The sequence below is a fragment of the Lingula anatina genome, chromosome 5 (assembly GCF_051362555.1).
Source record: "Lingula anatina isolate TDL-2025a chromosome 5, LinAna3.0, whole genome shotgun sequence".
NCBI classification, from domain to species: Eukaryota; Metazoa; Brachiopoda; class Lingulata; order Lingulida; family Lingulidae; genus Lingula; species Lingula anatina.
In genome coordinates, this window is record NC_141771.1 from 21,730,153 (window position 1) to 21,757,895 (window position 27,743).

The following is a 27,743-nucleotide window of genomic DNA, read 5'->3' on the forward strand; positions in this document are numbered from 1 at the left end:
ATACAGCAGCAATGCGTTCTCGACAACCTTCGGCTCATACGTAACATACCAAACGGGCAGATATGCGGATCAACGGGTAGTGCTTGGAAACGCTAAGTTAGTGCTCGTTAACTTAACGTTGTGCTTGTTAATCTGAGGGGGGGGGGGGGCTCGTTAATATTGGCGTTTGCACTCGGGAATCTGAGGCTCGTTCTGGGATGCGCCTAATCAATTTATGTGGCCTGAAAGTGAGAAGCACTCGGTTTATCATTCATGTACATCAAAAGCCGCTGACCGGTATAAAAGGACAGCACAGTAACATGACTATTTATATATGTACACCCATGAATAGATAATTATTAATTACAATCAGTGCTGTATCTCTATTATGTCCGGGCTTATATGCCGATTGCTTTTTCTCTAGTAGGCGATCGATATCTTTCTCACAGACCACGAATCCCACGAATCGCCAGAAATTGACAAATTTCAGGATTCGTGAGGATTCGTGAGGATTCGTGAGATTTTGCCAATTTTCTGGTCTAATTCGATTCGGCTGGAATCGCACGAATATTGTCCAGAAATTCACTACGATATTTTGGAATCGGGAGTTCGTGGCCAAAATTTTGAACAGCTCAAAAATTTTGCCACGAATTCCCGATTGATCAAGAATTGCCAGAACTGACTAAGAATATATACGAATCTGTTAAGAACTTCACGAACTGATTACGATTCAACCACGAATCCTGAAATTCGTCAATTCATGGCCATTCGTGGGATTCGTGGTCTGTGTGAAATAGGGGCATAAGACAGGTGAAACACTGCCCTAAAGTTTTGTGGGAGAGATGTCAAGATTTGCGATTTTCAAGATACAAATCGGATTGAAAGACAAAGAATCCTAAAACCCGTATTTTTATGTTCATTCAGTTTCAATATTGGCCCGCATCGAATGTACAGTACTTGCCACATTAATATACAATAAATGACCTTAAATTGTTTATAAGTCTGTTAGGTGAACTGTTATAATTGCACTTTTCATCTCCACGAGGTATAGTTGATATTTCGATCAGTTAATTACCTTGCCAATATGAAGTGGGTGTGTCGTACAATGCTGGGATTTCTTCTCGTTGCTTTTTGCATCTTTGTCGTCTCATTGCACGTGGGAGGTAAGACCTTTTGCTCCCTCCTTCTCATGCTCTCCTACATTAAATCAATATATTATCTGCAGGAACGAATACAATTTCAATAACTAGAAGCAATGATAACAGTTTTAAGTGCAAAGGTGGAAAGCATATAATCATTACGCGTCTGAAGTATTCAATTTTATAGTTAAAGTGGCATTTAATGAATTCCAGGGCGTTCTACGCGTGATACTATTCATCTTAAACTTGATGAAAAGGTAGATCAGCTCGAGGCGACTACGATACCTATACAAGATATAATGGCAATGATGGGAAATGGACATAGTGAAAATGACCAGGTAAGAATTAAGTGTATGCACACATGAATGCAAAAACTGTAAAATATAATTTACTACCCGCAGTTCATTTTGACATGAGGACATTGCAAAACATTTGTCTCTGAATGCTACTTTCATACCATGAATCATCAATCTAGAACGAACATGTTGAATGTCGTGAATTATAACGATTTATGTCAAGATCTAGAATATTCCTTTTTTTTCAAATAAACCATATTTTTCAATGAACATGTCATAAAAATAAGGCCAAGTGCAGGCCCGAGTAAAAAAACTGTGCAATGACAAGGCCTGCCGGCCGAAGTATATTCCAGGAGGTGAATTTGGAAACGACTTACCTGATAGTCTTACCTCGCACTGCTTCATATATGCAGATGAAATACTTCAATCTTTATCCGTCTACGCCCGATGACAGTAATACCCAAGACACCCTCCAATACGACACATATACCATACCCTGAAACACGATCATCTAAGTGGAAACTTACTTTTTAAACCTAAAAAGTGCCACAAAGAGACTTTTAATATGAAAAGCAAAAAATGCAGACAAGTACAGTCCCTTTGACGACACGCCTATAACAAAGAGAAAAATACAAACACCTTGGGTTTATTCTTTATCACAAGCTTGATTGCTCTGAATGCACTACATATATTTTAACCAAGGTTAAAAAAGCATTAAATCCTTTAAAACCGCCTTCTAAAACTCTAAACCTAAAAAATATACTCTACAATGTGTACATTTCTCTGTTTGACTATTGCGATGTCCTCTATAGCACAGTGTCTCTACAGAATCCATCAAAACTCCCTCCGGTATCAGGCTAGCCTTACTATAAGGAGGGCCCTGTAGTCAAAGTAGTCAAACAACTTAACTGGATTTCCCTGGAGGAATCTAGAAGGAATCAAAAAGATATGTATAATATTCACAATCAAGAAATGAATCCACGCTTGCTTTGAGAACATCCTTGAAAGGAGACTACATAGTCCCCAAATAATCTGCATACAAAGGCCCTAATACTAAACGCTTTTTTTATGACAAGCTGGGATGATTTAACATCACACAGAAAAGTTCACTCTATGCAACTTCACTCAAATATAATCTTAAAAACGAAAAACTTCCACCAGCAACAATTTCCACCACACATCTAAATCTCCAAATACATAATGCAAAAACTGTAGTTTTCTTATATGACCACAAGTGGACAGATGTGACTTCTCCCATCTGTTAATGTGGAAAAGCTTTAACCATTCGAAATTTTTCTTTCAATGGCCTCAGAAAAGGTTGAGATATTGTGCTTTCTACGAATCTTTTGAAGATACCCTTCGTGCCAATTATGCACATTTTATGACTTAACTTGATAAGATTTCCCTGTTTCTACATGACAGAAAAAATTGAAAGAAAGTTTTGTTGTTATTTTGATTGAAGATTAACGAATATGTCACCAAAACGTTGCAATTACAGATTAGAGAATAACGCTCAGTAACCCTTAAACTGTTATGCCTTCTAACGACTTGTTTAAAAACTCCGGAATGGAAGGAATTTTTCGCTGTAGAGCTGGCAAAGGACGATTGATTAAGACTTATGCTACAGTCACGCGAGTTTTAAAACCCACCAGGATTGTGCTCTATCCACGAAGTTAGAAAATCCTTGATACACACTTTTAACTACATGTATTTGCTACGCAATTCCCATTATTTCTTACGTAATATCAATAAAAACATATTCAAGCATCCCCGTCTCAAAAATGAGCTGGATATGGTTCATATATTTTTCATAAATTTCTTTGACTTCTACCAAGAACTATAACGTATCAAAATTAGATTGAAATTGCTATGGCAGAATTTTTCATTTTTGCATTTTTCTGTCAATTAGGGCCGTTTTTGCAAATAACACACTGTAATAAAAGTAAAGCTTTTCGGACGCCACCTATCGAAAAACAGCTGGATTACCCCCAATTTTCTTCATCTTCTTTACTTATATGGTGAGCACATTTTATCTCAAATTTTTTATCAAAATCGTGAGGGAAGGAATGGTGTTTTGAGACAGCCTCCTAAAACGAGCTGCTGTGTACATCTAATAAGCTTTCTTATTATTTATGCATGTGCTTGATACTTGTACATCTGTGTATTTATTGAAAACTTGCATGTATGCTGGTGCTAGCTTTAATTGAATTATCAATGATTCACAAAAACGGATGCAATACAACATTGGTCCAAAAGGTTGTCCCACCCCCATTTCCATGTACTTTTAATTACAAATGATCAGCTCACAGGTGTAAATTGTTATAATTAGTGCTTTTTATTCCAGATACCATGTCTAAAATGATTAATGGTTCAAAAAAATACAAAATAGTGGTGAAAATATACACATTTTATACAATTTAGTCAAATTTATAACAGGTACCCCCAAAATCCAATGTTTCATTGTGATTTCTACAGATATAAAGAAATGTCTATTAAATTGAAAAGACGCCATCAAATGTCACCAAATTTACACACAATTAGCATTAGGATGTGCTCTTTAAAGGTCACGTGCCTAATAGCGTGTGCGTCTACCGCATAGCCCAATTGCAATTCTGGTACAGTTCTTACTTGTATAAATATGATAATTTTACAACACATAAGAAAAGCCAATATCTTATACAAATGTCTTTATACAGAAAAACTATAAGGAATAAAAGAAAACCAGTGTCTGTACAGCAGCGCTGACCTACTTCGAATGATCGCGTACCCTTCTAACGTAATCTGTTCTCCGTTTGAATACAGCGCCCGCTGAATTACTCGCAAAAGACCCGTTAAACGATAATAAATACATATACAGGTAATACACATCGACTAACGACAGTGCATTTTATTTCTTTCAGCAGAGCGGTTTAGATGATGACGTCATTCCCGAAGAATGGCTCGAGGAAATACAAAGACGAAAGAAACTTGTGTCCGAGGCATGCCAGAAGTATAAAACGGAAAAAACGCCTTTGACAAAAGAATGGATTGAAGAAAACGGCAGCCATCTCATCGTAGAAGACCAGTATAAAATCATATATTGCCGCGTACCGAAATCGGGGAACACAAACTGGAAGCGCTTATTACTAGCACTGTCTGGTTTCATAAACGATACTTCTGTAGCTCATAGGAAAAACGGATTAAGCCCAAGTGGTGTGGTTAAAGAATATTTACATACTTTGGATACTCTGTCGCTTTCAAAAGCAAAACAAAAACTTCAGACCCACTTGAAAGTAATGTATTTGAGACATCCTTTTGAAAGATTACTTTCTGCATATCGTAATAAGTTGGAAAACAATCCTTTGACACATGATGTTGTCTCATCGCAAGTGGTGCCATACGTTATGAAGCACTATCGCGGTGTAGAACCCATTCTTCCCGTCAGTGTGAGCCAACGTCGTGGACGGATATCTGGTGTCTTTCCATCAGGAGAAAAGTTCAGTTTTTCAAAAGACGAACCGCCAAGTTGGATACCAAAGATAACATTTGAAGAATTCCTTCGTTACGTTGGTGACAACCCAAACTTTCTTAATGGTCATTGGGCGCCCCCTAACGATTTATGTCACCCATGCGTCATTCAATATGACGTCATAGGGTATTTTGGGACAATAAGCGAAGATGCAAACAACATTTTGAAACTAGTGCATGCGTACCCAGCATTCAAATTTCCAAATATGTTCTTTAATCCAGAAACAACGTCTAATTTGGTGAATAGATATTATTCATCAGTTTCAAAATCGACGTTGCAGAAAATTCGTCCAATTTATGCACTTGATGCAGCAATGTCGGCTTCTAAGTTACGTATTTAGTTGAAGATGCGTTTGAAGTCGATCTTTTGCCACAAAAGCCAACCAAATGATTCCACATCCGAAAAGTGTAAATTACATGACTACCAAAATACATTGCTTAATGTTGCCCGAAAAGTAATATTTGAACGGATTTATCTACTTTCTTTCTGTGTTTTTTAGGTTGATCACCCCAGTAGTTAGATACGTTGGGAAGATAAGTAGGTCAATTTTACTATCAAATACTTATAGAAAGTGCAGTTAAAAGCTTTTTTATCTGATCGTGTGATTCATTTGGCATGTCGACATTATCTGAGTTAACAACGATTTCAGATTCGGCTGTGCTCACGAGAATGTTGGGGCACGGTCTTTAGAAGAATAAAATGATAAAGAACAAAAAGTCTAGTTTGGTTTTCAGAATGTATACCTAAGAAATCATCAATATTTCAATTACAGAGTCTGGTCATGAAAGAGTCCTACACTGTTCGTACGGAGTCAAACTACAATCTGAGAGAGTGAGATAGTAGTGTCACTGTAAGAAAGATTAAAGAATCTTCAAATACTAGCGTGCAATGCGTCTTAAACTGCTTCAATACTCTTTAATCATAACGTTATTCTTAGATTACAAAAATGAATAGTTTTTTGGCTTTGCTTTTAAATTATCAGATTGGTAAATATACCTGAGAAAAGTATACTTGAGAAAAGGTCATTACGACCGGTGTAGTTGGATTTTCCAAGCACAGCCTACCAACGACTCGAAATACAACAGTCCGTCTCGTAGACTTTAAATGACAAACAAAATGACTTCTGGAGAGCGTTGAAGCCACATCCGTAAATTAAGAAAACGCAATAATGAATTACGCACACAAAATAGGATTAAGTTATCATTGACAACAATTCATTAAACTTAAATTAATCACCCACAATATTTTCATAACTCTTATAAAACCTTATGCATATTTTACACCTATACTAACGACTGCTATGTTGTTTTTGTTGTGTTTTTGTCTATTTGGAGGCTATAATATATAATGACTAACAGCAACTATAGTACAGGGCTCACGTCCCTGGGAGATCTAAAGCCTGGGTCACACTGCGCTTGCAACCTTTTGGCAACCTCTTTGCAACCTCAGTCGCAAGGAGGTTGCCATAGGTTTTAAGGTGGTGGCATAAGGTTGCTAACAGGTCGCCTGCGATCGTTGACACATGAAGGCCATTTTTTGTGCACCGACAACCAGTGCGACTAAAGATGAAAATTATCGGTATCCTTAAGGTTGCCTATCGGTCTCTTCTTGGTTGTCAGTAGGTTGCCATAACCAGCAGCATACCATTTGCAACTGCATGGTCGATTGACGGTCTTTAGTATCTTGGTCGCTAACTGGTTTTTTACCGATCGCAGGCGTTCGAAAATATGTCGCAGGAAGGTTGCAAGCGACTGCAAAAAAATAGGCGTGGGGTGGTGGGCTATTTGGGCAGACTTTTTTCAAAATTTGTTATGTAAGCCTTCTAAATATCAAGGTCATAAATTATAATATTTTAGAAAAAGAAAACATAAATTGCATTTGTTGGCAATATTTTATTGCCAAGGCTTTCATATACCAGGTATTTCACACTTACGAAACCAAAAAAAAAAAAAAAAAAAAAAAAAAAAAAAAAAAAAAAATGTGATGATAAAAGCAATGTACGATTTTTTGACGTTTATTTATTTTATCATTTTACGAAAATCATAGGTAAAATGCCGAAAATTATATATCGCTGTATGTTATTTAAAATGTGCAAAGCCATATTTTCAGAGTAAATAATGAAACAAATACACGAATGCAGAGAAAACGGAAAATAAAAGCAATTTAATCAGCAAGGTATAACTGCTATTTAATATCATAATTTCAACAATCAAAATTATCCACAAATAAATGAACAAATCGTAAAATGTGTCCAATAGACTTAAATAAAAATAGTTTCAACACAAACAATTTAACATCTTCCCAGTGCTTGGTATCCTCACTACAAGGATGAGAGTGTAAAAAGTACACGATGCGCATGACTTGTCACGATTTAATTACGTTGTATTGTAAGTGGCAAACGCCTAGGGTTAAAAAGACAAAGGGAAAAACACACAATCGGTTGCAAATCAGTTGCAAAGCAGTCGGCGACCTGTTGGCAACCGGTTGGATACCACAAGTAGGTTTTTCGGTCGCCAGGAGGATATCGGTGCTGCACCGAAAACCGGCGCAACCGGATATTAACCCAGCGTTCATTTGGAAACCACTTTGCGAGTTGTTGCAACCGGTCGCCGACCTTTTTGCAACCGGTGACAGTTGCAAGTCGCAAAGACGTTTTTTCTTCAGTGTGACCGTAACTGCACAGGCCTTGCGACCTCAAAGAGACCAAGTATTTGACCAAGAACATATTAAAGAGTATTATGAGATTAATAAGGATTAAAACATATGCAAGTTTATGTTTTTATTAAAGCACTGGTTTCGTTAGGTGAGGGTGTAGTCTTTTCAAAAGTTCACAAAATATTGTTGGTTCTATTTTTAGGAAGGAAATGAAAACTTCCTGATTTTCAAGTCCAAGTTCTTTCATCAAATGTTTGTAATCGCCTTACAAGGGGCGTCTTATAAGCGTCCAATATTTTCGACTTTTTTTACTCGTTTTACTTCTTAGGTAAACAAAGTCAATGCTTATAGCAGTCCCGTCTTTTTGAAAAGGAGTCGTTTTACTAGAACATTTTTGTGAGAGGGGAATTTATGTAAGAGCAGCTACTGTCACAAGTTGGCAACATATATATTCTCTGCGACCTTGCCGCTACCAGTTGACAAGCGATTGCTACAGTCCTGCAACCGGTTTTCGGTCACCAAGTGGTTGCAGACAGGTTGTGTATCGCTCGGCAAACAGTGTTCGACTAGTAACCTATAACTTGAAGATGGCCTATAAGAGGTTGCAGATACCATACTGCAACCTTGTTGCAACCGGTTTGCGACTGCTTGCCGATCAAAATTGGCCACAGCTTCTTAATAAGCTTGCAAAGTGATCGCAAGCGACCGCCAGATTTTGTGGTTGCAAAAAGGTTGCAAAAAGGTCGCAAGCGCAGTGTGACCTGGCCTTAAGATCTTAGTCTTACACAGAAAATGCCAATGTTGAAAATATATTAGCTTAAAGATGAATAGCTAATCAATTGGGCTGCATTCTAGTTGGAGTATTACAATGTTCCTAATATTATCATAACGATAGCTGTTCACAAAAAACTATTGCTGCTAAGTTTGATGCAATGTTACTGCACCAATAACAATTACATTTTACCTATGTGCCAAAGGTAACATGGACATTCAGAAAAAAAAAAAAAAAAAAAAAAAAAAAAAAAAAAAAAAAAAAACTAGCATACGGCTTCGGGGCCAGACATTGAAAATGGAGAGGAAAAAGGAGAACATGGTCTAATAAAGTTGCCTGACCTAAATTTCGGAGTCGCAAATCACGCAGTAAGATTGAGGATAATAAGTCACACAGTTTTCCACACATATTTGACATCTTTTTATCAGTGACAAATGCACGGCGACGTGGACTGATATTGTATATATGTGCAGATGCACGGTGTCTGTAGATAACAATGGAAAAGATGTGATTGACTGGTGAAATGATAACACCAAGTTTTCCTGCGATGGTTTCATATTTATCTTTGCATTTCAAGTATAACTAGAAAAACTAGAAAGTGGAAACCTCCACCAATAATTATTATCTACTATTTAAATCATAAAGGGAAGTTATTTGACTGATAACTTAGTGGGATACCCATGACATACCCTTTACCGGGGCGACAGATTGATTTTTCACAGGATATTGACAGATATGTCTTTAGATAAATGGACGATTATTTGGTTCTACGGTTTTTAATTTTTTTCCCGTATAATATCTGCCACCCTGGTAGAGGGTACTCATGACAGGGGTGTAAACTGGTCACGCTGTGATTGATTGTGCTTATCCGGTTGCAAAGGCCGGAAGTATCGTTAGAGAATAAATTTCAAAATACCCACGTTTCATTCGTCGGGCTGAGTCATGATCAGGCATACTGTAGAGAGGTACGGAGCAAAAGAAGCATATGTCACATAAATTCGCCGTGCAAACGTACGAGTTCTTTAGATCACTGCGTTTTATCGATATTTATAAGTTTGGTTAGAATCCGGTTGACCACTAAATTCTAGCAGTAAGGTCTAAACGTACCGTACTTTACTGGGACGCTAATTGCAAGTGGGAGGAAATATAAAATAATTTGTTTAATGGTGAAGTTGTATTATCACACTAAAAAATTAATAAAATAGATGAAATGATTGACTATTCTCAAATTCGCTACAGTTTTTTATTCGTTCTTCGGTAGTGCCATAGAGTAAAGAGTTGCAGTAGTCTAAACGAGACGTGATCATCGCATGAACATTGATCCAGGTAGTTTCTAACAGCACCGACGTTTCTAAATCTACTGGGGTAATGTTAAAATACATGATTGGGTGAAATTTGATATTAGTCTGATGATACTCAGATCTATTCTTGCTGGGACATATATACTTCTAAACCGTCTATGGATAAAATTACTGGCTGATATTCACGACTGGCTCATCATTAACTTTAAAAAAATGGAATATTCTAGTTTCTGAAATCGTTATAGTTCACGACATTCAACATGTTCGTTCTAGATTGTTGATTCATGGTATGAAAGTAGCACTCAGAGCCAAATGGTTTGCAGTGTCCTGATGTCAAAATGAAATGCGGGTAATAAACTATATTATGCGTGTTTTACACCAGCATTTTTTTTCATTTTTTATCATGATTGTGTTGTTTCCCAGCTGTTTCCATGTAAGATGAAAATAAATAGCAAGTGATTCAGTTCCAAGTATAAAAGCCATTGAAAATGCTAATGTGTGAAAAATGAAAACTTCACACACACACACACACACACACACACACACACACACGCGCGATAACTAGCGTAAATGTAAACCAATCATGCTCATTTTCGAAAAGAACCTGCCTCTTTACCAAACAAGCCACGCAGTAAATTTTGAATAAAACAAGACCCAGAATAATTACCGTAAATATGAACCGATCATGCCGATTTTTGAGAGCAATCTGCCTCCTTACCAACCAAAGCCACTTGGAAAATTTATAGTAAAACAATAGTATGGTTTGGCAGTTATGGGACGATCGTCATGTGTAGGACAACGACGGCGACAGCGACGTCTCGGCCAGACAGACCAATCAGAATATAGACAGACACTTACAATGTCTGTACATAAAAATTAAAATCAACCAATCCAGGAACAGCCCACTCCCCAGGTGCACGGAAAACCCAGAAAGTCCAAGCAGTCCATCCTGATTAAATAATTCTATAAATTTCCTCACTCTCAACCATGGTACATGTATAAAAGGAGGTAGCAGAAATTACAATGTAAAAGGAATTAAGAATCAGCCCCCCTCCAAAGACATTCCAAACTCCTGCTGCCCAAAAAAGTAAAGCAATTCATTAAATGTCTATCATTCATCTACAAAAAAAAAAAAAAAAAAAAAAAAAAAAGGACAGATATTTACCACAAACTCTCAAACACACTAATAAACGCATGCGCACACGTTCACCCGTCTGTTACGTAGCCAGTGCCATGTAGGGTGTTATAATTATATTTTTATCACCAGCATGCAGATGGTCGATATTTCGATCGGCATATCACCTTGCCAAGATGAAGTGGAGTGTGTATCGTACGATGCTGGGATTTCTTTTCGTTTGTTTTTGCTTTTTTGTCACCGCATTATACACGTACGTGGGAGGTAAGACCTTATTTCGCTCTCTCTTTCTCATGTTCTCCTACATAAAATCAAAATATTGTCTGTAAGAATGAATTGAAGTTTTCAAGTGTACAGGTGGAAAGCATAATCATCACACGTCTGAAATATTCCATTTTAAACTTTAAGCTGCATTAAATGAATTCTAGAGCGTCTTAGGCGTGATACTACTCACCTTAAGGTTGAGGAAAAGGTAGACGAGCTCGAAGCGACTACGATACCTATGCAAGATATAATGGCAATGATGGGAAATGGACAGAGTGAAAATGACCAGGTAAGAAATCAGTGTATGCACCAAATATGGTTAGTTTTGTACATTGTCACATAACAGATTAGAAATGTGAGAGATATTTTTTTTAAAGATCCGTATTAAGACTGGTAATGGTATGAAAGCAATCCCTCAAGTTTAACTGGAAAAATATCTATGTTAATATTGACAAACTAAATTGAAATAATAAAAAATAATAAAAAGTACACAGTGAAGCAACATATGCATGATTCATAAAACCTGATGTACAAAAAAAAAAAAAACTGCTGTACAATATGCAAACTATAATTTACTACACGCAGTTCATTTTGACATCAGGACATTGCAAAACATTTGTCTCTGAATGCTACTTTCATACTATGAATCATCAATCTAGAACGAACATGTTGAATGTCGTGAACTACAGCTATTTCTCCTAAGATCGAGATTATTCCATTTCTTCAAATAAACCGTACTTCAATGAAAAAATTAAACCATGGATCCATTCGAAGCTCGCAGATTATGGAGGGTTAATTCCCACGCATCGCTTCACATAAAAATACGCTTTATGTTGTTAAAATCGATGTTCACATTGTGACATAGGTTAGAGGAATTAATATAGATCATTTGTATTTTAAACATCAGTTGCTCAAAAACATCTAATTAAACCCATATATTTTGTTGCAAGCGTCATTACTTCATAAATTCAAGCTGCAGATTAAAAATACATCCCTACACATGCAAAATAATAATCAAACGCCATAACATTGCACACTTTCTGTGGATTTTAATGGGATTTTAATATGGCCCCTTTTGAATACGGATGGTGTTAAATACAAAAACGATCATAATTACCCATGTTACAATCAATTCCGAATTTTCACACACCTTTCTTTTGTGTGCCTAGTATCCAGTTATTCATATCAATAGAGGGAGTGCTCCCCACGTGCACGATAACGGATAGGCAGCAGGACACTCTGGCTTATAGTGCCACCAATCTATGCTTTGGGATTCATAGCAGGGCTTTTGGTGGGTTGGATTATGAGTAGAATGTTGTTGTCGTTTATAAAATCTCTTACCAAGCGATTTGGGGTAGCATTATCATGCTGCAAGCGAAAGTTGCCATAGAATATTGCACGTGCAAATAGAATCTAATGATTTTGTGAGATATTTCTGTACGCCACAGCTTTAAAGTTTTCTTCCAGAAGAATCGATTGGCTGGCCCCAATGGAACAAAAACACCACAAACATGGACAGAACCGCCCCCTGCAGCCTTATTTCTTGCACATTTTGTAACATATGTCCTCCAGTGAGACGTCACCGGCAGACGGCACCGGTGTGAAAGGAATGCATGTCCCCGAGAAAAACATGTCCTGTGGACGTGCGTTCCCTGGGATGTACTGTCCAACCCGGACCTAGATTCCCAGCTGTATTTATATGCAGTTAGGCCATGTATTCCTGTGGGACATAATTTCCTTTCACACATACACAGAAATGCATGTCCTACATAATTAATGTCCGTGGCCGAATTTGGATAAGTTGGATAAGTGGACGCATAAGGGCATATGCTTTCTACTTTCACCTAAAAATACAAATAATTAAAATGGGAAATGCGGGATCCATATGAAAGGCAAAATTGCGCTCAGAAGAATGTTAAGAATATATATATATATATATATATATATATATATATATATATATATATATATATATATATATATATATATAAGAGCATATGTTATCTACTTTCACCTAAAAATACAAACAATTAAAATGGGAAATTCGGGATCCATATGAAAGGCAAATGTGCTCAGAAGAATGTTAAGACAAATAGTAAAAATACATGTATAAACAATAACAGACACATTCAATTCATCTATCATATAATTATACACGCTTCATTTACGGTCTCAAAGTGCATATGATGTCTCTGTAACCACAAATATTCCCAGTGATCATCAAGACGCCAAGTATGAAATGATTAATTGTCACTCGAGCCATATATATACACCAGTTCCAGGACACCTCGAGCGTCACCAGGAAATGTCCAACACGTACTTGAAATTTCACTATTGAAATTAAAATAGGAAATAAAATGAAAATCTATATGTACAACATTGGTCAAAAAGGTTGTCCCACCCCCAGTTCCATGTACTTTTATTTATAAATGATCACATCACAGGTGTTAATTGCTATGAATGGTGATTTACATTCCAGATACCATAACAAACATGATTAGTGGTACAGAAAATACAAACTAACGGGTAAGATATCCATATTGAATACCATTTATTCACATTTATTTCATGTACCCCCTCAAATCCGATGTTCCACTGCTATTCCCACGGAGGTAAAGAAATGCCCATTTAAATTGAAATGACACCACCAAATTTACAGACATTTACAGACATGTTGCAAAATGCTTTTTAGAGGGTTTGTGCAGGATAATATCGCCTGAGATGTCAGGTCAGTCCACATTTGGAGAGAATACCAAGCAAATGGTTTTAGTGCATTGTTCTTTCCAGAAAAGAACGGGACAATTCACTGAAACGTTCTCAACAAATGTATCACGTCATTTGCAAGAGGTGACTCCAGGGATACTGCAGGCGTCATCGTGGAAATGCAATTGCTCCCAAATCTCGTCTGCTGAGTGATTTCTTGCAGAAACCAAATGTTCAGAGGATGGAGCAACGACCTTTGAGCCCGGTTATTAACCATACTAAACATCTGTGGCATGAATTGAAGTGTGCAATGCAAAGAAGAATTAAACTCCTAATAATTTGGACCAATACCCCCCAAGCCCTTTAGGAAAAATGGGACAATATCCGATAAAACAGAATTGCTACCCTTGTTGAAGGCATGCCGCGCCACCTACAGGAGGTAATTACACTACGCGGTAAACACAAACGCTATTAGACAAAGAGCCTTTAACGAGCACAGCTTAATGCTAAATGTGTGTAAATTTGGTGACATTTGGTGGTGTCATTTCAATTTAATGGGCATTTCTTTACCTCTGTGAAAATCACTGTGAAACGACGGATTTGAGGGGGTACATGAAATAAATGTGAATAAATGGTATTAAATATTGATTTCTTCACCGCTAGTTTGTATTTCCTGTTCCACTGATCATATGTTAGTTTGTATTTTTTTGTACTACTAATTACGTTAGTTATGGTATCGTGAATGAAAATCACTATTTGTAACAATCTTTACCTGTGATGTGATCATTTATAAATAAAAACACATAATACTGAAGGTGGGACAACCTTTTTGACCAATGTTGTATATTTACGATCAAAATTTATAGAAATCTAATATTAATTTGTAGTCATTTTTTTTGTTTATTAAAAGCGTGTATAGGAGGACATGTATACAAATAATTATAAGAAGCGTAATAGCATTCTTAAACATCTTGTTTAAATCTTCTAAAATTAACACATCATCCATATTAAAATGTCAGAGGACATCTATTACTAGTCTAGCTGGGAAAATATGTCCGACTAGGACATCGATACCTTGTTGTGAACCGTCTAAAATGACTTTAACTTTTATTTATAACTGTACTGAATTCCAGTGTATCAATTTCCATTAACGAATTAACTAATCTATGGGCTCCGACATGACTCCAGATTCGACTCAGTCTTTCACTTTACGTGCACAGAGAAGCATAACAGAACAACCTCACATCTTCAGTCTCAGATCAAAAAGTGTCTTTATTATGGACAAGCTTCAAGTTATATACAGATTATCTACAGGGAATCTATGTGTACATGTGGCTGCTACTTATTTACATGCGTGTACATGTGGCTGCTACTTATTTACATACTAATTGTTGTGCAATATTAACAGGTGATATGCATCTGCCTAAGGAATAGGCCTACCTATGGGCCTCTACCGAAAATAATATTTATGTATGCAGGACAGATGCAAATTATATAATAATACGTTGATTAACTCTGAATACACAATGTGGAATTAGTGCAGGATTCCACACGCCTTCCCCTCTTTATAAAAAATAATGGTACATTATTTTTAAAATTATATCAACGTGAACAATAAAAGTTCCCGGAATATAAAAATCCTTTTCATTAAACTCAATTAAGCCATCTATACAGTTATGCCAAATTTTAATTTTGGATGCTTGATCCGTATGTATAAATGTATCCTTTGAACAAATTTACATTTTTTTTTCAGAGTTAAAATTTTATCATATTCCTATCACATACCGTTACTACAACAACAATGATGATTATTATGATATTAACTCCTAATTTTATCTAATTTCATACTTCTATAATTAACATAGGAGATTCTATCTTTAAGAGATATTTTATCAAATATATACCTGTATATATATTTATATCCAATTACAATAATAGCCAAAGCAATAATTGTTTTTAAGCATTTTTCCAAATAACACGTCATTTATACAATGCTCTGTTTAGACAAATCATTAAATTCTGCTTTAAACACATCATTATTCGATAGTTCAGTTATAACATATCTTTATACAAAACTCTGGAATGATCTGTAGATCTTCAACAGATTTTGTTTTTCATTCTGTTCGGGTGTCCAGTTCACCCAACCTCTACCAGCCAAACCTGGCAGAGTAGCCGGATTAGTCGCCGAACTACTCGACTCTTCTCTCTATTCAGACTTTTCACCGATTCCAAACGTTCATTTCCCGGTCCGTTTCAGGGTCGTTGGGGTGTGGATGTGGAAGTCTTTTTTTTTTTTCAGGGTCGGCACGTAACGTAGAGCCTGACGCTAATCCAGGGTCGCAGTGTCGCAGACCTTGACGCTGAAAGAGACCCTTGCCACCAAAACCCATGCAAAAGATTGCAATAAGGAATTGCCGACACCCAATCCGAAACCATAAAACAGATCCCGACAAAAAACTGATATCTATTAAACATAAATTGTGGTTAATCTAACCCTTACATAAGTATCTATAGATAGCCAGGCTTCTCATCTAAAGGAAAAAAAAATAGAATCATTAATATAACACAACATTACAAAATAGGATTCCCCACATATTTCATCATTTTTTTTTTTTTAATCAACTCGGGGCTGTGGTTCTCCGGAGTGAGGCTCGTCTCACCTAAAGGAAAAAATTAAAGGCTTTAATAAAAATAAAACATTAAAAAAATCAATATCCAGCACTGCCGGACCTACAATTATCGTTCTGACCCGCACTTGCTAGGCCAAGTAAAATAAATTTCTTCAAAATTTGTAGGTCTTACGTGTCCTTTATAGTACACTCATACATTTATAAAACATTAAAATATAATCCCATGGACGCTCTTCACATCTTGTTTTGAAGTTCCCTTCACTTCTCGACTTTTCCTTCTGGAAAATACAAAGAAAAATACATGTTCATATATATTTCGAATCATCGACGCATTCGATTTATTTTCTTTCTTTATCAAGATACCTAACTGCCCGATAACTTTACTAATAACGCTTATTTCTGGTACAGTCTGTGTATTACTCAATCCTATCAAAGTTTATACCCATCATCGAAAATAACCTTATCACATTGAAAATAACCTTATCCCTTAATTAATCCCACAGATACTCTGGGTTTCAATTTATCAAATTAGACGACTCTCACCTAAGCATGAAGGATGGGCCCTATCCCTCATACTAACCCGTCCCATCACCACTAGTAGTGAGGGCACAGGCTGGCTTGAATAATCCAATTACCATAATGAATATTTTCCCATCATACTCTGTGCCACCGCTATATCTTCCCTCTTATTCCTAAGCTTCTCTTCTATCTTTACATGGAATCCTTTAAAAATCTCTATGATCTCTTAACATTATCATAAATACTGCATTTACAGGACCTTCCTATCGCCGTAGTTAAGCAGTCTACCTCCATATCATCACTTCTTGTATCATTCTGACCCACTTTCCTAACTTTAATTGGCTTGGGGCTTGATTGATTTTCATCTGGGACAACTTGTGTTTCAGCGTGTTGCATGCATCGTTTTCTAAATCGTGTATTATGCGAGTGTGATGGTATGACAATTGGCCTTTTAGGTTGTGTGATTTCGTTTGATTCTTCCGAGTCTGACATGTCAACACTTTCCGTGTCCTCTTTATTATTATCATTTTCTGCACTCACCACATCATTCGCTTCTTCGCGATTTAGATTTTCTGTGGGTGCATTGATGTCAGCTCTAACAGCTTCTGTTTGCGCTGGTTCTGGACCTCGTTGCGCGGGTACTGCTGCAGGATTAGGTCTTCGGAAAACTCTCCGAGCTCTAGGTGCAATCCCTTCCCAAGCTATGTTTGGTTCAACTAATTTCAACCTACGCCTGTTTATCGTGCGCGTTTTACCTGTCTGCTGATTTACCAGCCAAAAAACATTTCCGCGATACCTAGTTACTGTGAATATCGGATCATATCTTGATCCAAATGTAACTCTATCTGGTGCCGTAACAATGACACTATCTCCAACTTCAATCTTTTCGGCATTGGCCTTCGCGTCATACTGTCGTTTTGTTTCTATTCGTGCTGTCTGAAGGTTCTCTCTAGCTATCGCTAACGCATCTGAAAGTTCCGCTAACCGGCCGTTTAGCGCGTTTGTATTATCTCCATAGGTGAGCAATTTAGATAGGGGGACTCGTGGCATTCTGCCGTACACTAGAAAATATGGACTAAAACCTGTCACCGTGGAAATGCTACTTCGATAAGCGAATAAAGCATTTGCTACTTGTCCCTCCCATGATTTGACATCATTGTTCACTAAACGCGATAACAAACCTTTGTAAGTGGCATTGAATCTCTCTATTTTCCCAGAACAGGCAGGGTTATATGGTGTTGTCCTTCTGTGATCAATTCCAAGACCCGAAAGATACGCTCTGAATTCGTATGCGCTGAATTCACTACCTCTATCAGAGATAATAATCTGTGGAATAGAGTGGCGGGGGAAAAAGTCATTTGCCAGGGCATTTTCTACCGATTTAGCAGTTTTATTTGGAATTGGATAAGATTCAGCCCAACCCGTTAAATAATCTATCACATTCAAACAATATTTGTTTCCTCTCGATGATTCTACAAAGGGGCCAATTAAATCCATTCCCACGATCTGGAATGGGTATGAGGCGAGAGGCAATTCACCTAAAGTCGTCCTCACTGGGCGGGGTTTATGTACTAAGCAAGTCGGACATCGTTTTAAGGCTTGTGTTATATGTTTTCGCATTCCTGGCCAGACATACGCTTCTCTTACCCGACAAAGTGTTTTGTGGATACCCATGTGCCCCACGTTTTTGTGACAGTTTTCAATCACCTTCTCTCTAAATTGTCTTGGTAACATCAACCGAGGATATTCGGGTTCAGTGTGTGTCGGAGGCCGCGTTGAGTAGAGCAGACCCTGGTAAATTTCAAAGTCAGACTCCTCGTTTTTCGCCTCTTCAATTTCATCCGAGAACTCTTCAACCTGACCCTTCTGTACCTCTTCAATATTCAAGCCGTCAGCTTCAAAAGGGATGTTATAAATGGGCATGCTATCAGGAATCATCCTTGGGTCTACCCAATCGTCCTCCGTATCCATGATAGCCATCTCCCCTTTTAATTCTTCTCTCTCCTCAGGTAACCTGCTCAAAAAATCCGCGCATATGTTTGTCGTGCCTTTCACGTATTCGATTTTTGCATTGTACTCTGCCAAAACTGCAGCCCACCTTTGTAATCTTGAATTTTGAATTTTAGATGAAAACATTGCTTTTAGCGGTTTATGGTCGGTGTAAATTGTAACGTCCGCGCCCCATAAATATGGTCTCAATTTATTCACGCTGTACATGATTGCATAAGCCTCTTTTTCTATTGTACTGTAATTCGTTTGTGTCTTGGACAGTTTGTGGCTTATATAGTGAACTACACGATCTTTTCCCGCGTCATCAGTTTGTACTAAAACCGCGCCTATGGCTTTGTTGCTCGCGTCAGTGTATAGCTTGTACGGTTGATTGATTTTGGGATGGGCCATCACTTTATTCGACATCAGGAGATCTTTGAGCCGATCAAAACTCCTTTGCTCTTCACTACCCCATTCAAAAGTGTTGTCTTTGTTGGTTAATTTATATAACGGTGATGCTATTCTCGCGAAGTCTGGGACGGTTCTTGAGTAATAATTACACATCCCCAGAAATGATCTGACTTGTTTTACAGTTTTGGGAACCGGCATATTCTTTATTGGTTTGAGCTTCTCGAGATTACTGCGGATTCCGTCTTTGTTCACTATGTATCCTAAAAGTTTGACCTCGTTTTTTGCAAATTCACATTTATCAGATTTTATTTTCAGATTGGCCTCTCTGAACCTGTCCAAAACTAAACGCAAATGTTTCACATGATCTTCCATATTCTTTGAGTAAACTGTGCAATCATCTATGTAGATGTTACAGCATTTGCCGATTAAGCCTGATAAAACTCGATCCACGACGGCCTGAAAATGATTTGGACCGTTAGAAAGCCCAAACGGCACCCTTTTATATTCAAATAAACCGCGATGGCAAATGAAAGCTGTTTTATTCATGTCCGCTTCGTCAAGAGTAATTTGATTGAAACCATGTTTCAAATCAATGACTGAAAATACCGTCGCGCCTTCCATGTTATCAAAAATATCGTCAATGAGCGGCAAAGGATATCTGTCAATCTTGGTAATTGCGTTAACCTTGCGGTAATCTACACAAAATCGCATGGATCCGTCGGCTTTAGGAGATAGCACTACGGGGCTACTCCACTGACTGTGGCTCGGTCTGATAATATCGTTTTTGAGAAGATATTCTATCTCTTTATCAATTATCTCTCTTTTCGCGAGCGGTGTGCGATATGCCCTCTGTTGGACCGGCGCGTTGTTTCCCGTGTCTATTATCATCGGCATAATGTCGCATTTTCCTAATGGGTTTTCACTAGTGCTGAACACGTCGCGATATTCACGTATCACTTCATCTATTTCTTTGTGTCCCGATAACGGCGGGAGTTTAACAATTTCCGCGATAAGACCTTCACGGCTATAGTCAGTTAGCGGCCATTCTTTCTCAAACATTGTCATCTTTTTTTCAGCGAAATTTATTCGTGCATTTCCTAGGTTAAGCAAATCAATACCGATGATCATTTCATGTTCAATTTTGTCAATCACAATCACCTCACAAACACCAACACCATCAATTTTAACATTTGTTTTCCCTTTCACCGCAAGTGTTTCTCCCGACACTGTGTATATCTCTTTTGAGTTGTCTAATAATCGACTTCTTCCAGTCGCTTTACAAATTTTCAGGAACTGATCTAATCCTAAACAAGTAACACATGCCCCTGAATCTACCAAAGCCTTACATCTAACACCACTAATGGTGACTGCTAAACCCAGTCTACCGCTGGACTTATTTGAGGTGATTCTTGCTGCATCAATTTTTCTCGTATTTTGTTGTGCTTTTAACTGTCCGCAATCTAATTTTTTATGACCTGGTCTGTTGCAGTAAAAGCATATGGGAGTTTTGCGTTTATGTGTTTGTGGACGCTGTTGTATGCGATACCTTCCCTTGTTGTGCGTATTTTGTGTGTGCCAGCCAGCGTTTACGTGTGGATTTTCTGTTTGGAAAACTGTGTTTTCTATTTTGTTCAGACGTGCATGTAAATTTTCTTCTGCCTGGGAAACTGCCTCGGCTGCGCTTTGTAACTGTGATACAAAATCATTGTTTTCTTTTAGCGTCGTGTTTACGGCTGATATTTCTAGGTGTGTTTCCTTCCTGGTAGCGTGTTCAGTTTGATCATTTAATATGGCATATGTGGGTGTGCTTGTTTTGTTTTGTGACTTTTGTTGTCCCATGATATTTTCAAAAATCTCTTTCCCTGCACATACATTTTCAGTCCACTGTATTGCTTCTTCAAGGGTATGTGGACGACCCCTAACAATCATATCTTCAGCTAGTTTTTCATCTGCTAACCCTCTAGTATATGCTCTAACAATAATTCTCTCTACATCTGGTACCCTGTCTGTACCATATGCTCGTCTACTTGCCTCCGCAAATAATCTGTTGAATGTTGTTAACGACTCATTATTCGATTGTGTTAACATTTCTAATTCAACCTTCAATCTCTCAGGTTCGTTTACTGATAAAAACGTACGCTGAATAAATTCTCTAACCGTTCCCCATGTAGTACTCATTCTAGCTGGTTGCTTATTTAAAAATCTTTCAACTTCTCTTCTGAGAGCTCCCTTGGTCGTCTTAGTAACTAATTTAGCTACATTCCCTTCTATGTCCCTTATGCTAGGCAAAATTGCATCAACTTGATCTAAATATTCTCTAGTTTCACCATAATCCAACCCATCACATATCCTAATGCCTTCAGCACTATCTGCTATTCTTTGATTCCAAATTTCACTTACCTGTTTTCCTTGTAAGCTTTTTGTGATCATTTCCAAACTTTCCACCAGCTTTTGGTCTAAGTTCCTGGTCGTCGTCTTTGCCATTGTTATTCGTTATTTTCCTCCGTGCACGTTTTTTGTGAAAATTTACTGGCTCGAGCTCGCCAAAAATATGTTGTGAACCGTCTAAAATGACTTTAACTTTTATTTATAACTGTACTGAATTCCAGTGTATCAATTTCCATTAACGAATTAACTAATCTATGGGCTCCGACATGACTCCAGATTCGACTCAGTCTTTCACTTTACGTGCACAGAGAAGCATAACAGAACAACCTCACATCTTCAGTCTCAGATCAAAAAGTGTCTTTATTATGGACAAGCTTCAAGTTATATACAGATTATCTACAGGGAATCTATGTGTACATGTGGCTGCTACTTATTTACATGCGTGTACATGTGGCTGCTACTTATTTACATACTAATTGTTGTGCAATATTAACAGGTGATATGCATCTGCCTAAGGAATAGGCCTACCTATGGGCCTCTACCGAAAATAATATTTATGTATGCAGGACAGATGCAAATTATATAATAATACGTTGATTAACTCTGAATACACAATGTGGAATTAGTGCAGGATTCCACAACCTGTCTGCAGGACTTAGAATACTAAGTAACGGGTGTCCACTGGACATTAAATCCCAGGAAATTATGTCCGAGGACATGCGTTCATAGGAATGTCCTATGAACATGCATTACGGCGGACATCCATTCCCTTCAGCTCTCGATCCGTCGACATTTGCAGCCCTCATCGTGTATGTTGAGGTTCCGTGTGATCCACTCACAACGGATTGATGAAATGGACAAAACACAAACCCGATCGAGAAACTAATATAGTTGGACTTGTTTGATATCTTCCATCTTCTTCTTATTGATTTAAAGCCTAAAATCTATTTTACGTGCAATAAATTTCAATATAAAGGTGAAATATGCGATTAAATTAAAGTAAATGAAAACGATTAAGTGATATAATAGGTAAAGTGGAGAGTCCGAAAATGTGTGTGTGATTGTGTGTGTGTGTGTGTGTGTGAGTGTGATTGTGTGTGTGTGTGTGAGAGAGAGAGAGAGAGAGAGAGAGAGACGGAGAGAGAGAGAACTTACATTACTGCATTTAGTGGTCAAACCAAGTTTAAAAACTACTGTTGATCTAAATTATGTCCAGATGAACACCTGATTTTATAGGCAAAGTGTGCCAGCGTAAGGAGCTCCTAGATGTCAAATAATGCAAAGCCTGTCATTACTTTCAGCAGAGCGGATTGGATGATGACGTCATTCCCGAAGAATGGCTTGAGGAAATACAAAGAAGAAAAAAACTTGTGTCCGAGGCATGCCAGAAGTATAAAACGGAAAAAACGCCTTTGACAAAAGAATGGATTGAAGAAATTGGCAGTCATCTCATTGTAGAAGACCAGTATAAAATCATATATTGCCGCGTACCGAAATCGGGGAACACAAGTTGGAAGCGCTTGTTGCTAGCATTGTCTGGTATTATAAACGATACTTCTATGGCTCATGGCAAAAAGGGGCTAAACCCACGAGAAGGAGTTAATAGATATTTGCATACGTTGAATACGCTGTCGTTTTCTGAAGCAAAACAAAAACTTGATACCCACTTGAAAGTTATGTATCTTAGGCACCCCTTAGAACGATTACTTTCTGCATATCGTAATAAGTTGGAAAGAGATCCTTGGACGCATGTGAGTGTCTCATCGCAAGTGGTTCCATACGTTATGAAGCACTATCGCGGTGTAGAACCCATTCTTCCTGTCAGTGTTAGCCAACGTCGTGGACGGATATCTGGCGTCTTTCCATCTGGAGAAGAGTTCAGTTTTCCAAAAGACGAACTTCCAAGTTGGGTACCAAAGATAACATTTGAAGAATTCCTTCGTTACGTTGGTGACAATCCAAACTTTCTTAATGGTCATTGGGCGCCCCCAAACGATTTATGTCACCCATGCGTCATTCAATATGACGTCATAGGGTATTTTGGGACAATAAGCGAAGATGCAAACAACATTTTGAAACTAGTGCATGCGTACCCAGCATTCAAATTTCCAAATGTGTACATTAATCTAGAAACAACGTCTAATTTGGTGAATAGATATTATTCAAATGTATCAAAATCGACGTTGCAGAAAATTCGTCCAATTTACGCACTTGATGCAGCAATGTCGGCTTCTAAGTTACGTATTTAGTTAAAGATGCATTTGAAGTCGATCTTTTGCCACAAAAGCCAACCAAATGTTACCACATCCAAATAGTGTAATTTACAGGACTACCAAAATACATTGCTTAATGTTAAAGTGATATTTGAACGGATTTTTCTGCTTGCTTTCTGTGATTTTAGGTTACCCAAGTAGTAAGATAAGATGTTGGGGCACGGTCTTTACAAGAATAAAGTAGGTTACTGGGTAGATAAGTAGGCAGTATGTTAGATAAGTAGCTATGTTAGATAAGACCGGTAAGATAAGCAGGACATATTTACGATCATAACTTATAGAAATTGCAGTTTATAGCTCTTTTTTGTCTGATCTTGTGATTAAATCGATTTATTCCTTTGTTATGTTGACATTATTTGAGTCATTAGAAACTAATAGAAAGGGTGTAAATGCGTTACTGAAACGTTCGGTTCAAATGTACCTTTAAACTGAGTTTGCGTTCTGTTAACACGTCATTGTAATTTAATTGTCAACCATCCGGGGACAGAAGGCCAAGCATGGATAGAACTTCAGAGCAATGCCTGCACTAACGACTGTTATGTCATTTCGCTAGCTTTTTGTTAATTTCTTTGCTTTATTATAAAATGCTAACGGCATAATCGCCCCCAAATTTCAGTAAAATGCTAGAGTTTGTACTGGGCTTCAGGTCCCTTGGAGGTCTATGTCTTACACTGAAAATGTCAATATTAAAAATATGTTAACTTGAAGATGAATATCTAATCAGTCTGCTTTGCCAGGCGGGCTCTATTCTTGTCGGAGTATTACAAGAAACACGATTTTCCTATCAGTATGTTGAAGAAAGCGCTCACAAAATAATGTTGCTGCCAATTTGATGCAATGTAATTGCAATGTAATTGTTCCAAATACCATTCAAGTTTACCTACAATTGTATGTACCGGTATTACAGGTAGCATGGACATTCAGAAAACATCTCGTGAGACTAGATAACATTTTAAGTTTATAGCTAATATGTCATCAAGACATGTAATGTACAACTGGGTATTAATTGGTGGTGGGTAGGTAAGGCAATTAGAACTTAAGAACTTCGGGAAGTGGGAATAAAGCTGTACTACAAGTAACAAGGACTATGCCATTGAAAATGCTTATGTGTGAAAAATGAAAATTTCACACACACACACACACACACACACACACACACACACACTAATTAGCGTATATGTAAACTGATCATGCTAATTTTAGAAAACAACCTGCCTCTTTACCAAACAAAGCCACTCAATAAATTTATTAAAAAAAATAATAATAAATAGGTTTAGAAGTTATGCAAAAACCCGTAAATATAAACCAATCATGTCGATTTTCGAAAGCAACCTGCCTCTTTACCAATTCAAGCAGAGCCACTCAGAAAATTTAAAGTAAAACAAAAGTACGGTTTGGCAGTTATGGGACGATCGTCATGTGTAGGACAACGACGGCAACCGCGACGTCTCGGCCAGACAGACCAATCAGAATATAGACAGACACTTACAATGTCTGTACATAAAAATTAAAATCAACCAATCCCAGGAACAGCCCAACCCCCATGTGCACGGAAAACCCAAAGAGCCCAAGCAGTACATTTTGACTAGAGGTTCAGAGAGGTGATAGGGATGACAGGGGCTAGTTGGGCCAGTTAGATAATTTTGGTAACTAAACCGGTTTATAAGTAAGCCCTATGAACTAAGCTACGTATGCAACGTCATTATTTTTCAAATACAGACTTGATATTTAATATGGAATATTTTTTTCCAAATTGTTTTTCGTCAGTTTTTTCCTATTTTGCTGACTGATAAATGAAAATAAGGATTAAAATCGCGTTTTAATAACTTTTATTTATATCTTTGATGTCATTGTGACATCAGTTCATCTATTGAATTCGCCAGTGAAGCCAACAAAAATGCATTGCTTATTTTAGGTCATACGACAACCATTGAAAGCGATGTTTTAGATCTCTATATTTTCCAAATTATCGTCTTTAAAAGAGTTATACGCCCCACAAAAGACCCTCATGTCAGTGTCTTGTCTCAGCAACGGTGGCTGTTACACCTGACCTTATCTGGCTGCTACCAGAGCTTTCAAGCGGCAAGGCATTCCTTAGGATAGGTTTTTAGAGTTTAATCTGGAAAAAAGTCCAGGCAACGGTCAAAACGTGTCCAGTGTGGTTCAGTTTTGTTGTAGGACATGCAGTTCGTTGATTCGGAGAGTAATAACCTACCCACGTATTGTCTGTGTGGTTCAAATATGGCGATTTTGATGACCAATGTATCTGCTCAATCCCTTGGCTCTGTAAGTTATCTGCTATTAAAAGTGCTCTGTGTGAACGGGCAATCTCATCGTTTAACCTAAAATTGTTCCTAAGGTACCCCCTATCAAATGATAGTCAAATGGCTCCCATATTATTCCTTTATTTCATCTGGTTTAGGTTTTCATCAATGACTACCATTGGTGTTTTGGTATTATGTTATATTATGTTATATTAATGTTGTATTCACTCCAAATACTGACGCTGTCAATGACCTACATTGGCCGTGGTCTCTGTGTAGGTACATCAGTCTGGGCATAACTCCATAAAACTGTGCAGACCATTTCCAGACACAATAATCTGTCTGGTAATATCTGTCTTTTTCGTGCCATTCTGGCACAGATTAACAATTTTGTAAAACATTGTTTTACTCATTTTACGAACTGCAAAACTGACCGCTTGCATGCAAAATTTCAAAATTTTCTATGCAGTAGTTACCGACATATGGATACTTTTTTAACAGAATCATGCTTCGCCAAAGCCAAGCTTTGGCTAGCCCAAAGGAGCACTACCCAATTAAATCACTGCATATTACACAATGCAGCAGTGCACCAGACTTGGTAGTCAGTTAATTGGTAGCGACACACCTGACTTCACACTTCTCCAGTCAGATGTTTTATGTGAGATCTGACTTTTATGAAAAAAGAACGCATTTTTACCAAGGTATATACCTTGGTAAAAGGTATATACCTTTGAAACTGCAATATTTCATATTAAATGTCATGTCTGTATAATGCTTGATGGCTCACAATTTGACAAATAACGCAATTAACGTCAGGGGGCCAAATTGTAAGTTGCCAGTTCTAAAGGGACGAAAAAGTTGTGCAATTCAGTTCATGAAGAAAAGTAGGTCAAAAGTCAATTTGAAAGTCACAGTATGATTACCAGTATATGACGTCCTATTCATCTTCAATAATAACTTTGTCTCTATCTCTGTCTGTTTTTGAGATATAAAAGATAAAAAATTTGCCAAGTTCAATTTTAGACCGCACTTTTTTATTTTTCTGAATGACATCCTCTTGGGACCCTGAAATCGGTACGAGAGGGCGAAAAAAAAAAAAAAAAAAACAGCCAAAAAAAAAATATATATATACTGCTTAAGTAAAGGAAAGCTGTCAGTACACAAATTTACCACAGAAACACAAATTTACCACAGAAACACGTAGCAAACTAACACTATGTCTTTATCCATGCTCTCAAAATATTAAAGCATTGTCAATACTTCGTAGAAAGGTAAAAAAAGTCATGAATACATATGCTGCATATTACCAAATCTATATTAAGGTTATTTTATGCATTTTGTTGGTATACCAATCAATAAAACAAATGATAAACAAACAGTGTGTCTTTATTTGTGCTCTCAGAATATTTTAAAAAGCATTATGAACACTTCACAGAAATGTTTAAAAGTCATGCAAAGAAATGCTTATAATACCAAATCTATTAAAGGTCATTTCGGTCAATGCCGTTTTGTCTATT

At 37.4% G+C, this 27,743-nt stretch overlaps 2 protein-coding genes and 1 long non-coding RNA gene across 3 annotated transcripts; 2 read left to right on the forward strand and 1 right to left on the reverse strand.

Annotated features, from left to right (window-relative positions):
• Positions 1–1,014: 1,014 nt before the first annotated feature.
• LOC106158162 (carbohydrate sulfotransferase 8-like) lies at positions 1,015–5,442 on the forward strand. Its single transcript, XM_087014080.1, has 4 exons — positions 1,015–1,142; positions 1,332–1,456; positions 4,315–4,839; positions 5,422–5,442. Exons 1-4 carry the CDS (start codon positions 1,064–1,066, stop codon positions 5,440–5,442), a joined length of 750 nt encoding a protein of 249 aa, XP_086870206.1. The 5' UTR covers positions 1,015–1,063.
• Positions 5,443–10,379: 4,937 nt separating this feature from the next.
• On the forward strand, positions 10,380–25,092 carry LOC147761884 (carbohydrate sulfotransferase 11-like). The gene is made up of 3 exons (XM_087013795.1): positions 10,380–11,049; positions 11,214–11,338; positions 22,991–25,092. Exons 1-3 carry the CDS (start codon positions 10,962–10,964, stop codon positions 23,936–23,938), a joined length of 1,161 nt encoding a protein of 386 aa, XP_086869921.1. The 5' UTR covers positions 10,380–10,961; the 3' UTR covers positions 23,939–25,092.
• LOC147761885 (uncharacterized) lies at positions 15,000–22,335 on the reverse strand. Its single transcript, XR_015334483.1, has 2 exons — positions 21,702–22,335; positions 15,000–16,660 (listed from the first exon to the last, which is right to left on the reverse strand). It is a non-coding gene; the product is annotated as an uncharacterized LOC147761885 (long non-coding RNA).
• Positions 25,093–27,743: the final 2,651 nt, after the last annotated feature.

Coding starts and splice junctions, on each gene's coding strand:
- LOC106158162 (XM_087014080.1), top strand. CDS start 1,064: ATGAAGTGGGTGTGTCGTACAATGCTGGGATTTCTTCTCGTTGCTTTT. Junction 1,457..4,314: donor GACATAGTGAAAATGACCAG/GTAAGAATTAAG, acceptor TATTTCTTTCAG/CAGAGCGGTTTAGATGATGA. Junction 4,840..5,421: donor AACCCATTCTTCCCGTCAGT/GTGAGCCAACGT, acceptor TGTGTTTTTTAG/GTTGATCACCCCAGTAGTTA.
- LOC147761884 (XM_087013795.1), top strand. CDS start 10,962: ATGAAGTGGAGTGTGTATCGTACGATGCTGGGATTTCTTTTCGTTTGT. Junction 11,050..11,213: donor ATTATACACGTACGTGGGAG/GTAAGACCTTAT, acceptor AATGAATTCTAG/AGCGTCTTAGGCGTGATACT. Junction 11,339..22,990: donor GACAGAGTGAAAATGACCAG/GTAAGAAATCAG, acceptor CATTACTTTCAG/CAGAGCGGATTGGATGATGA.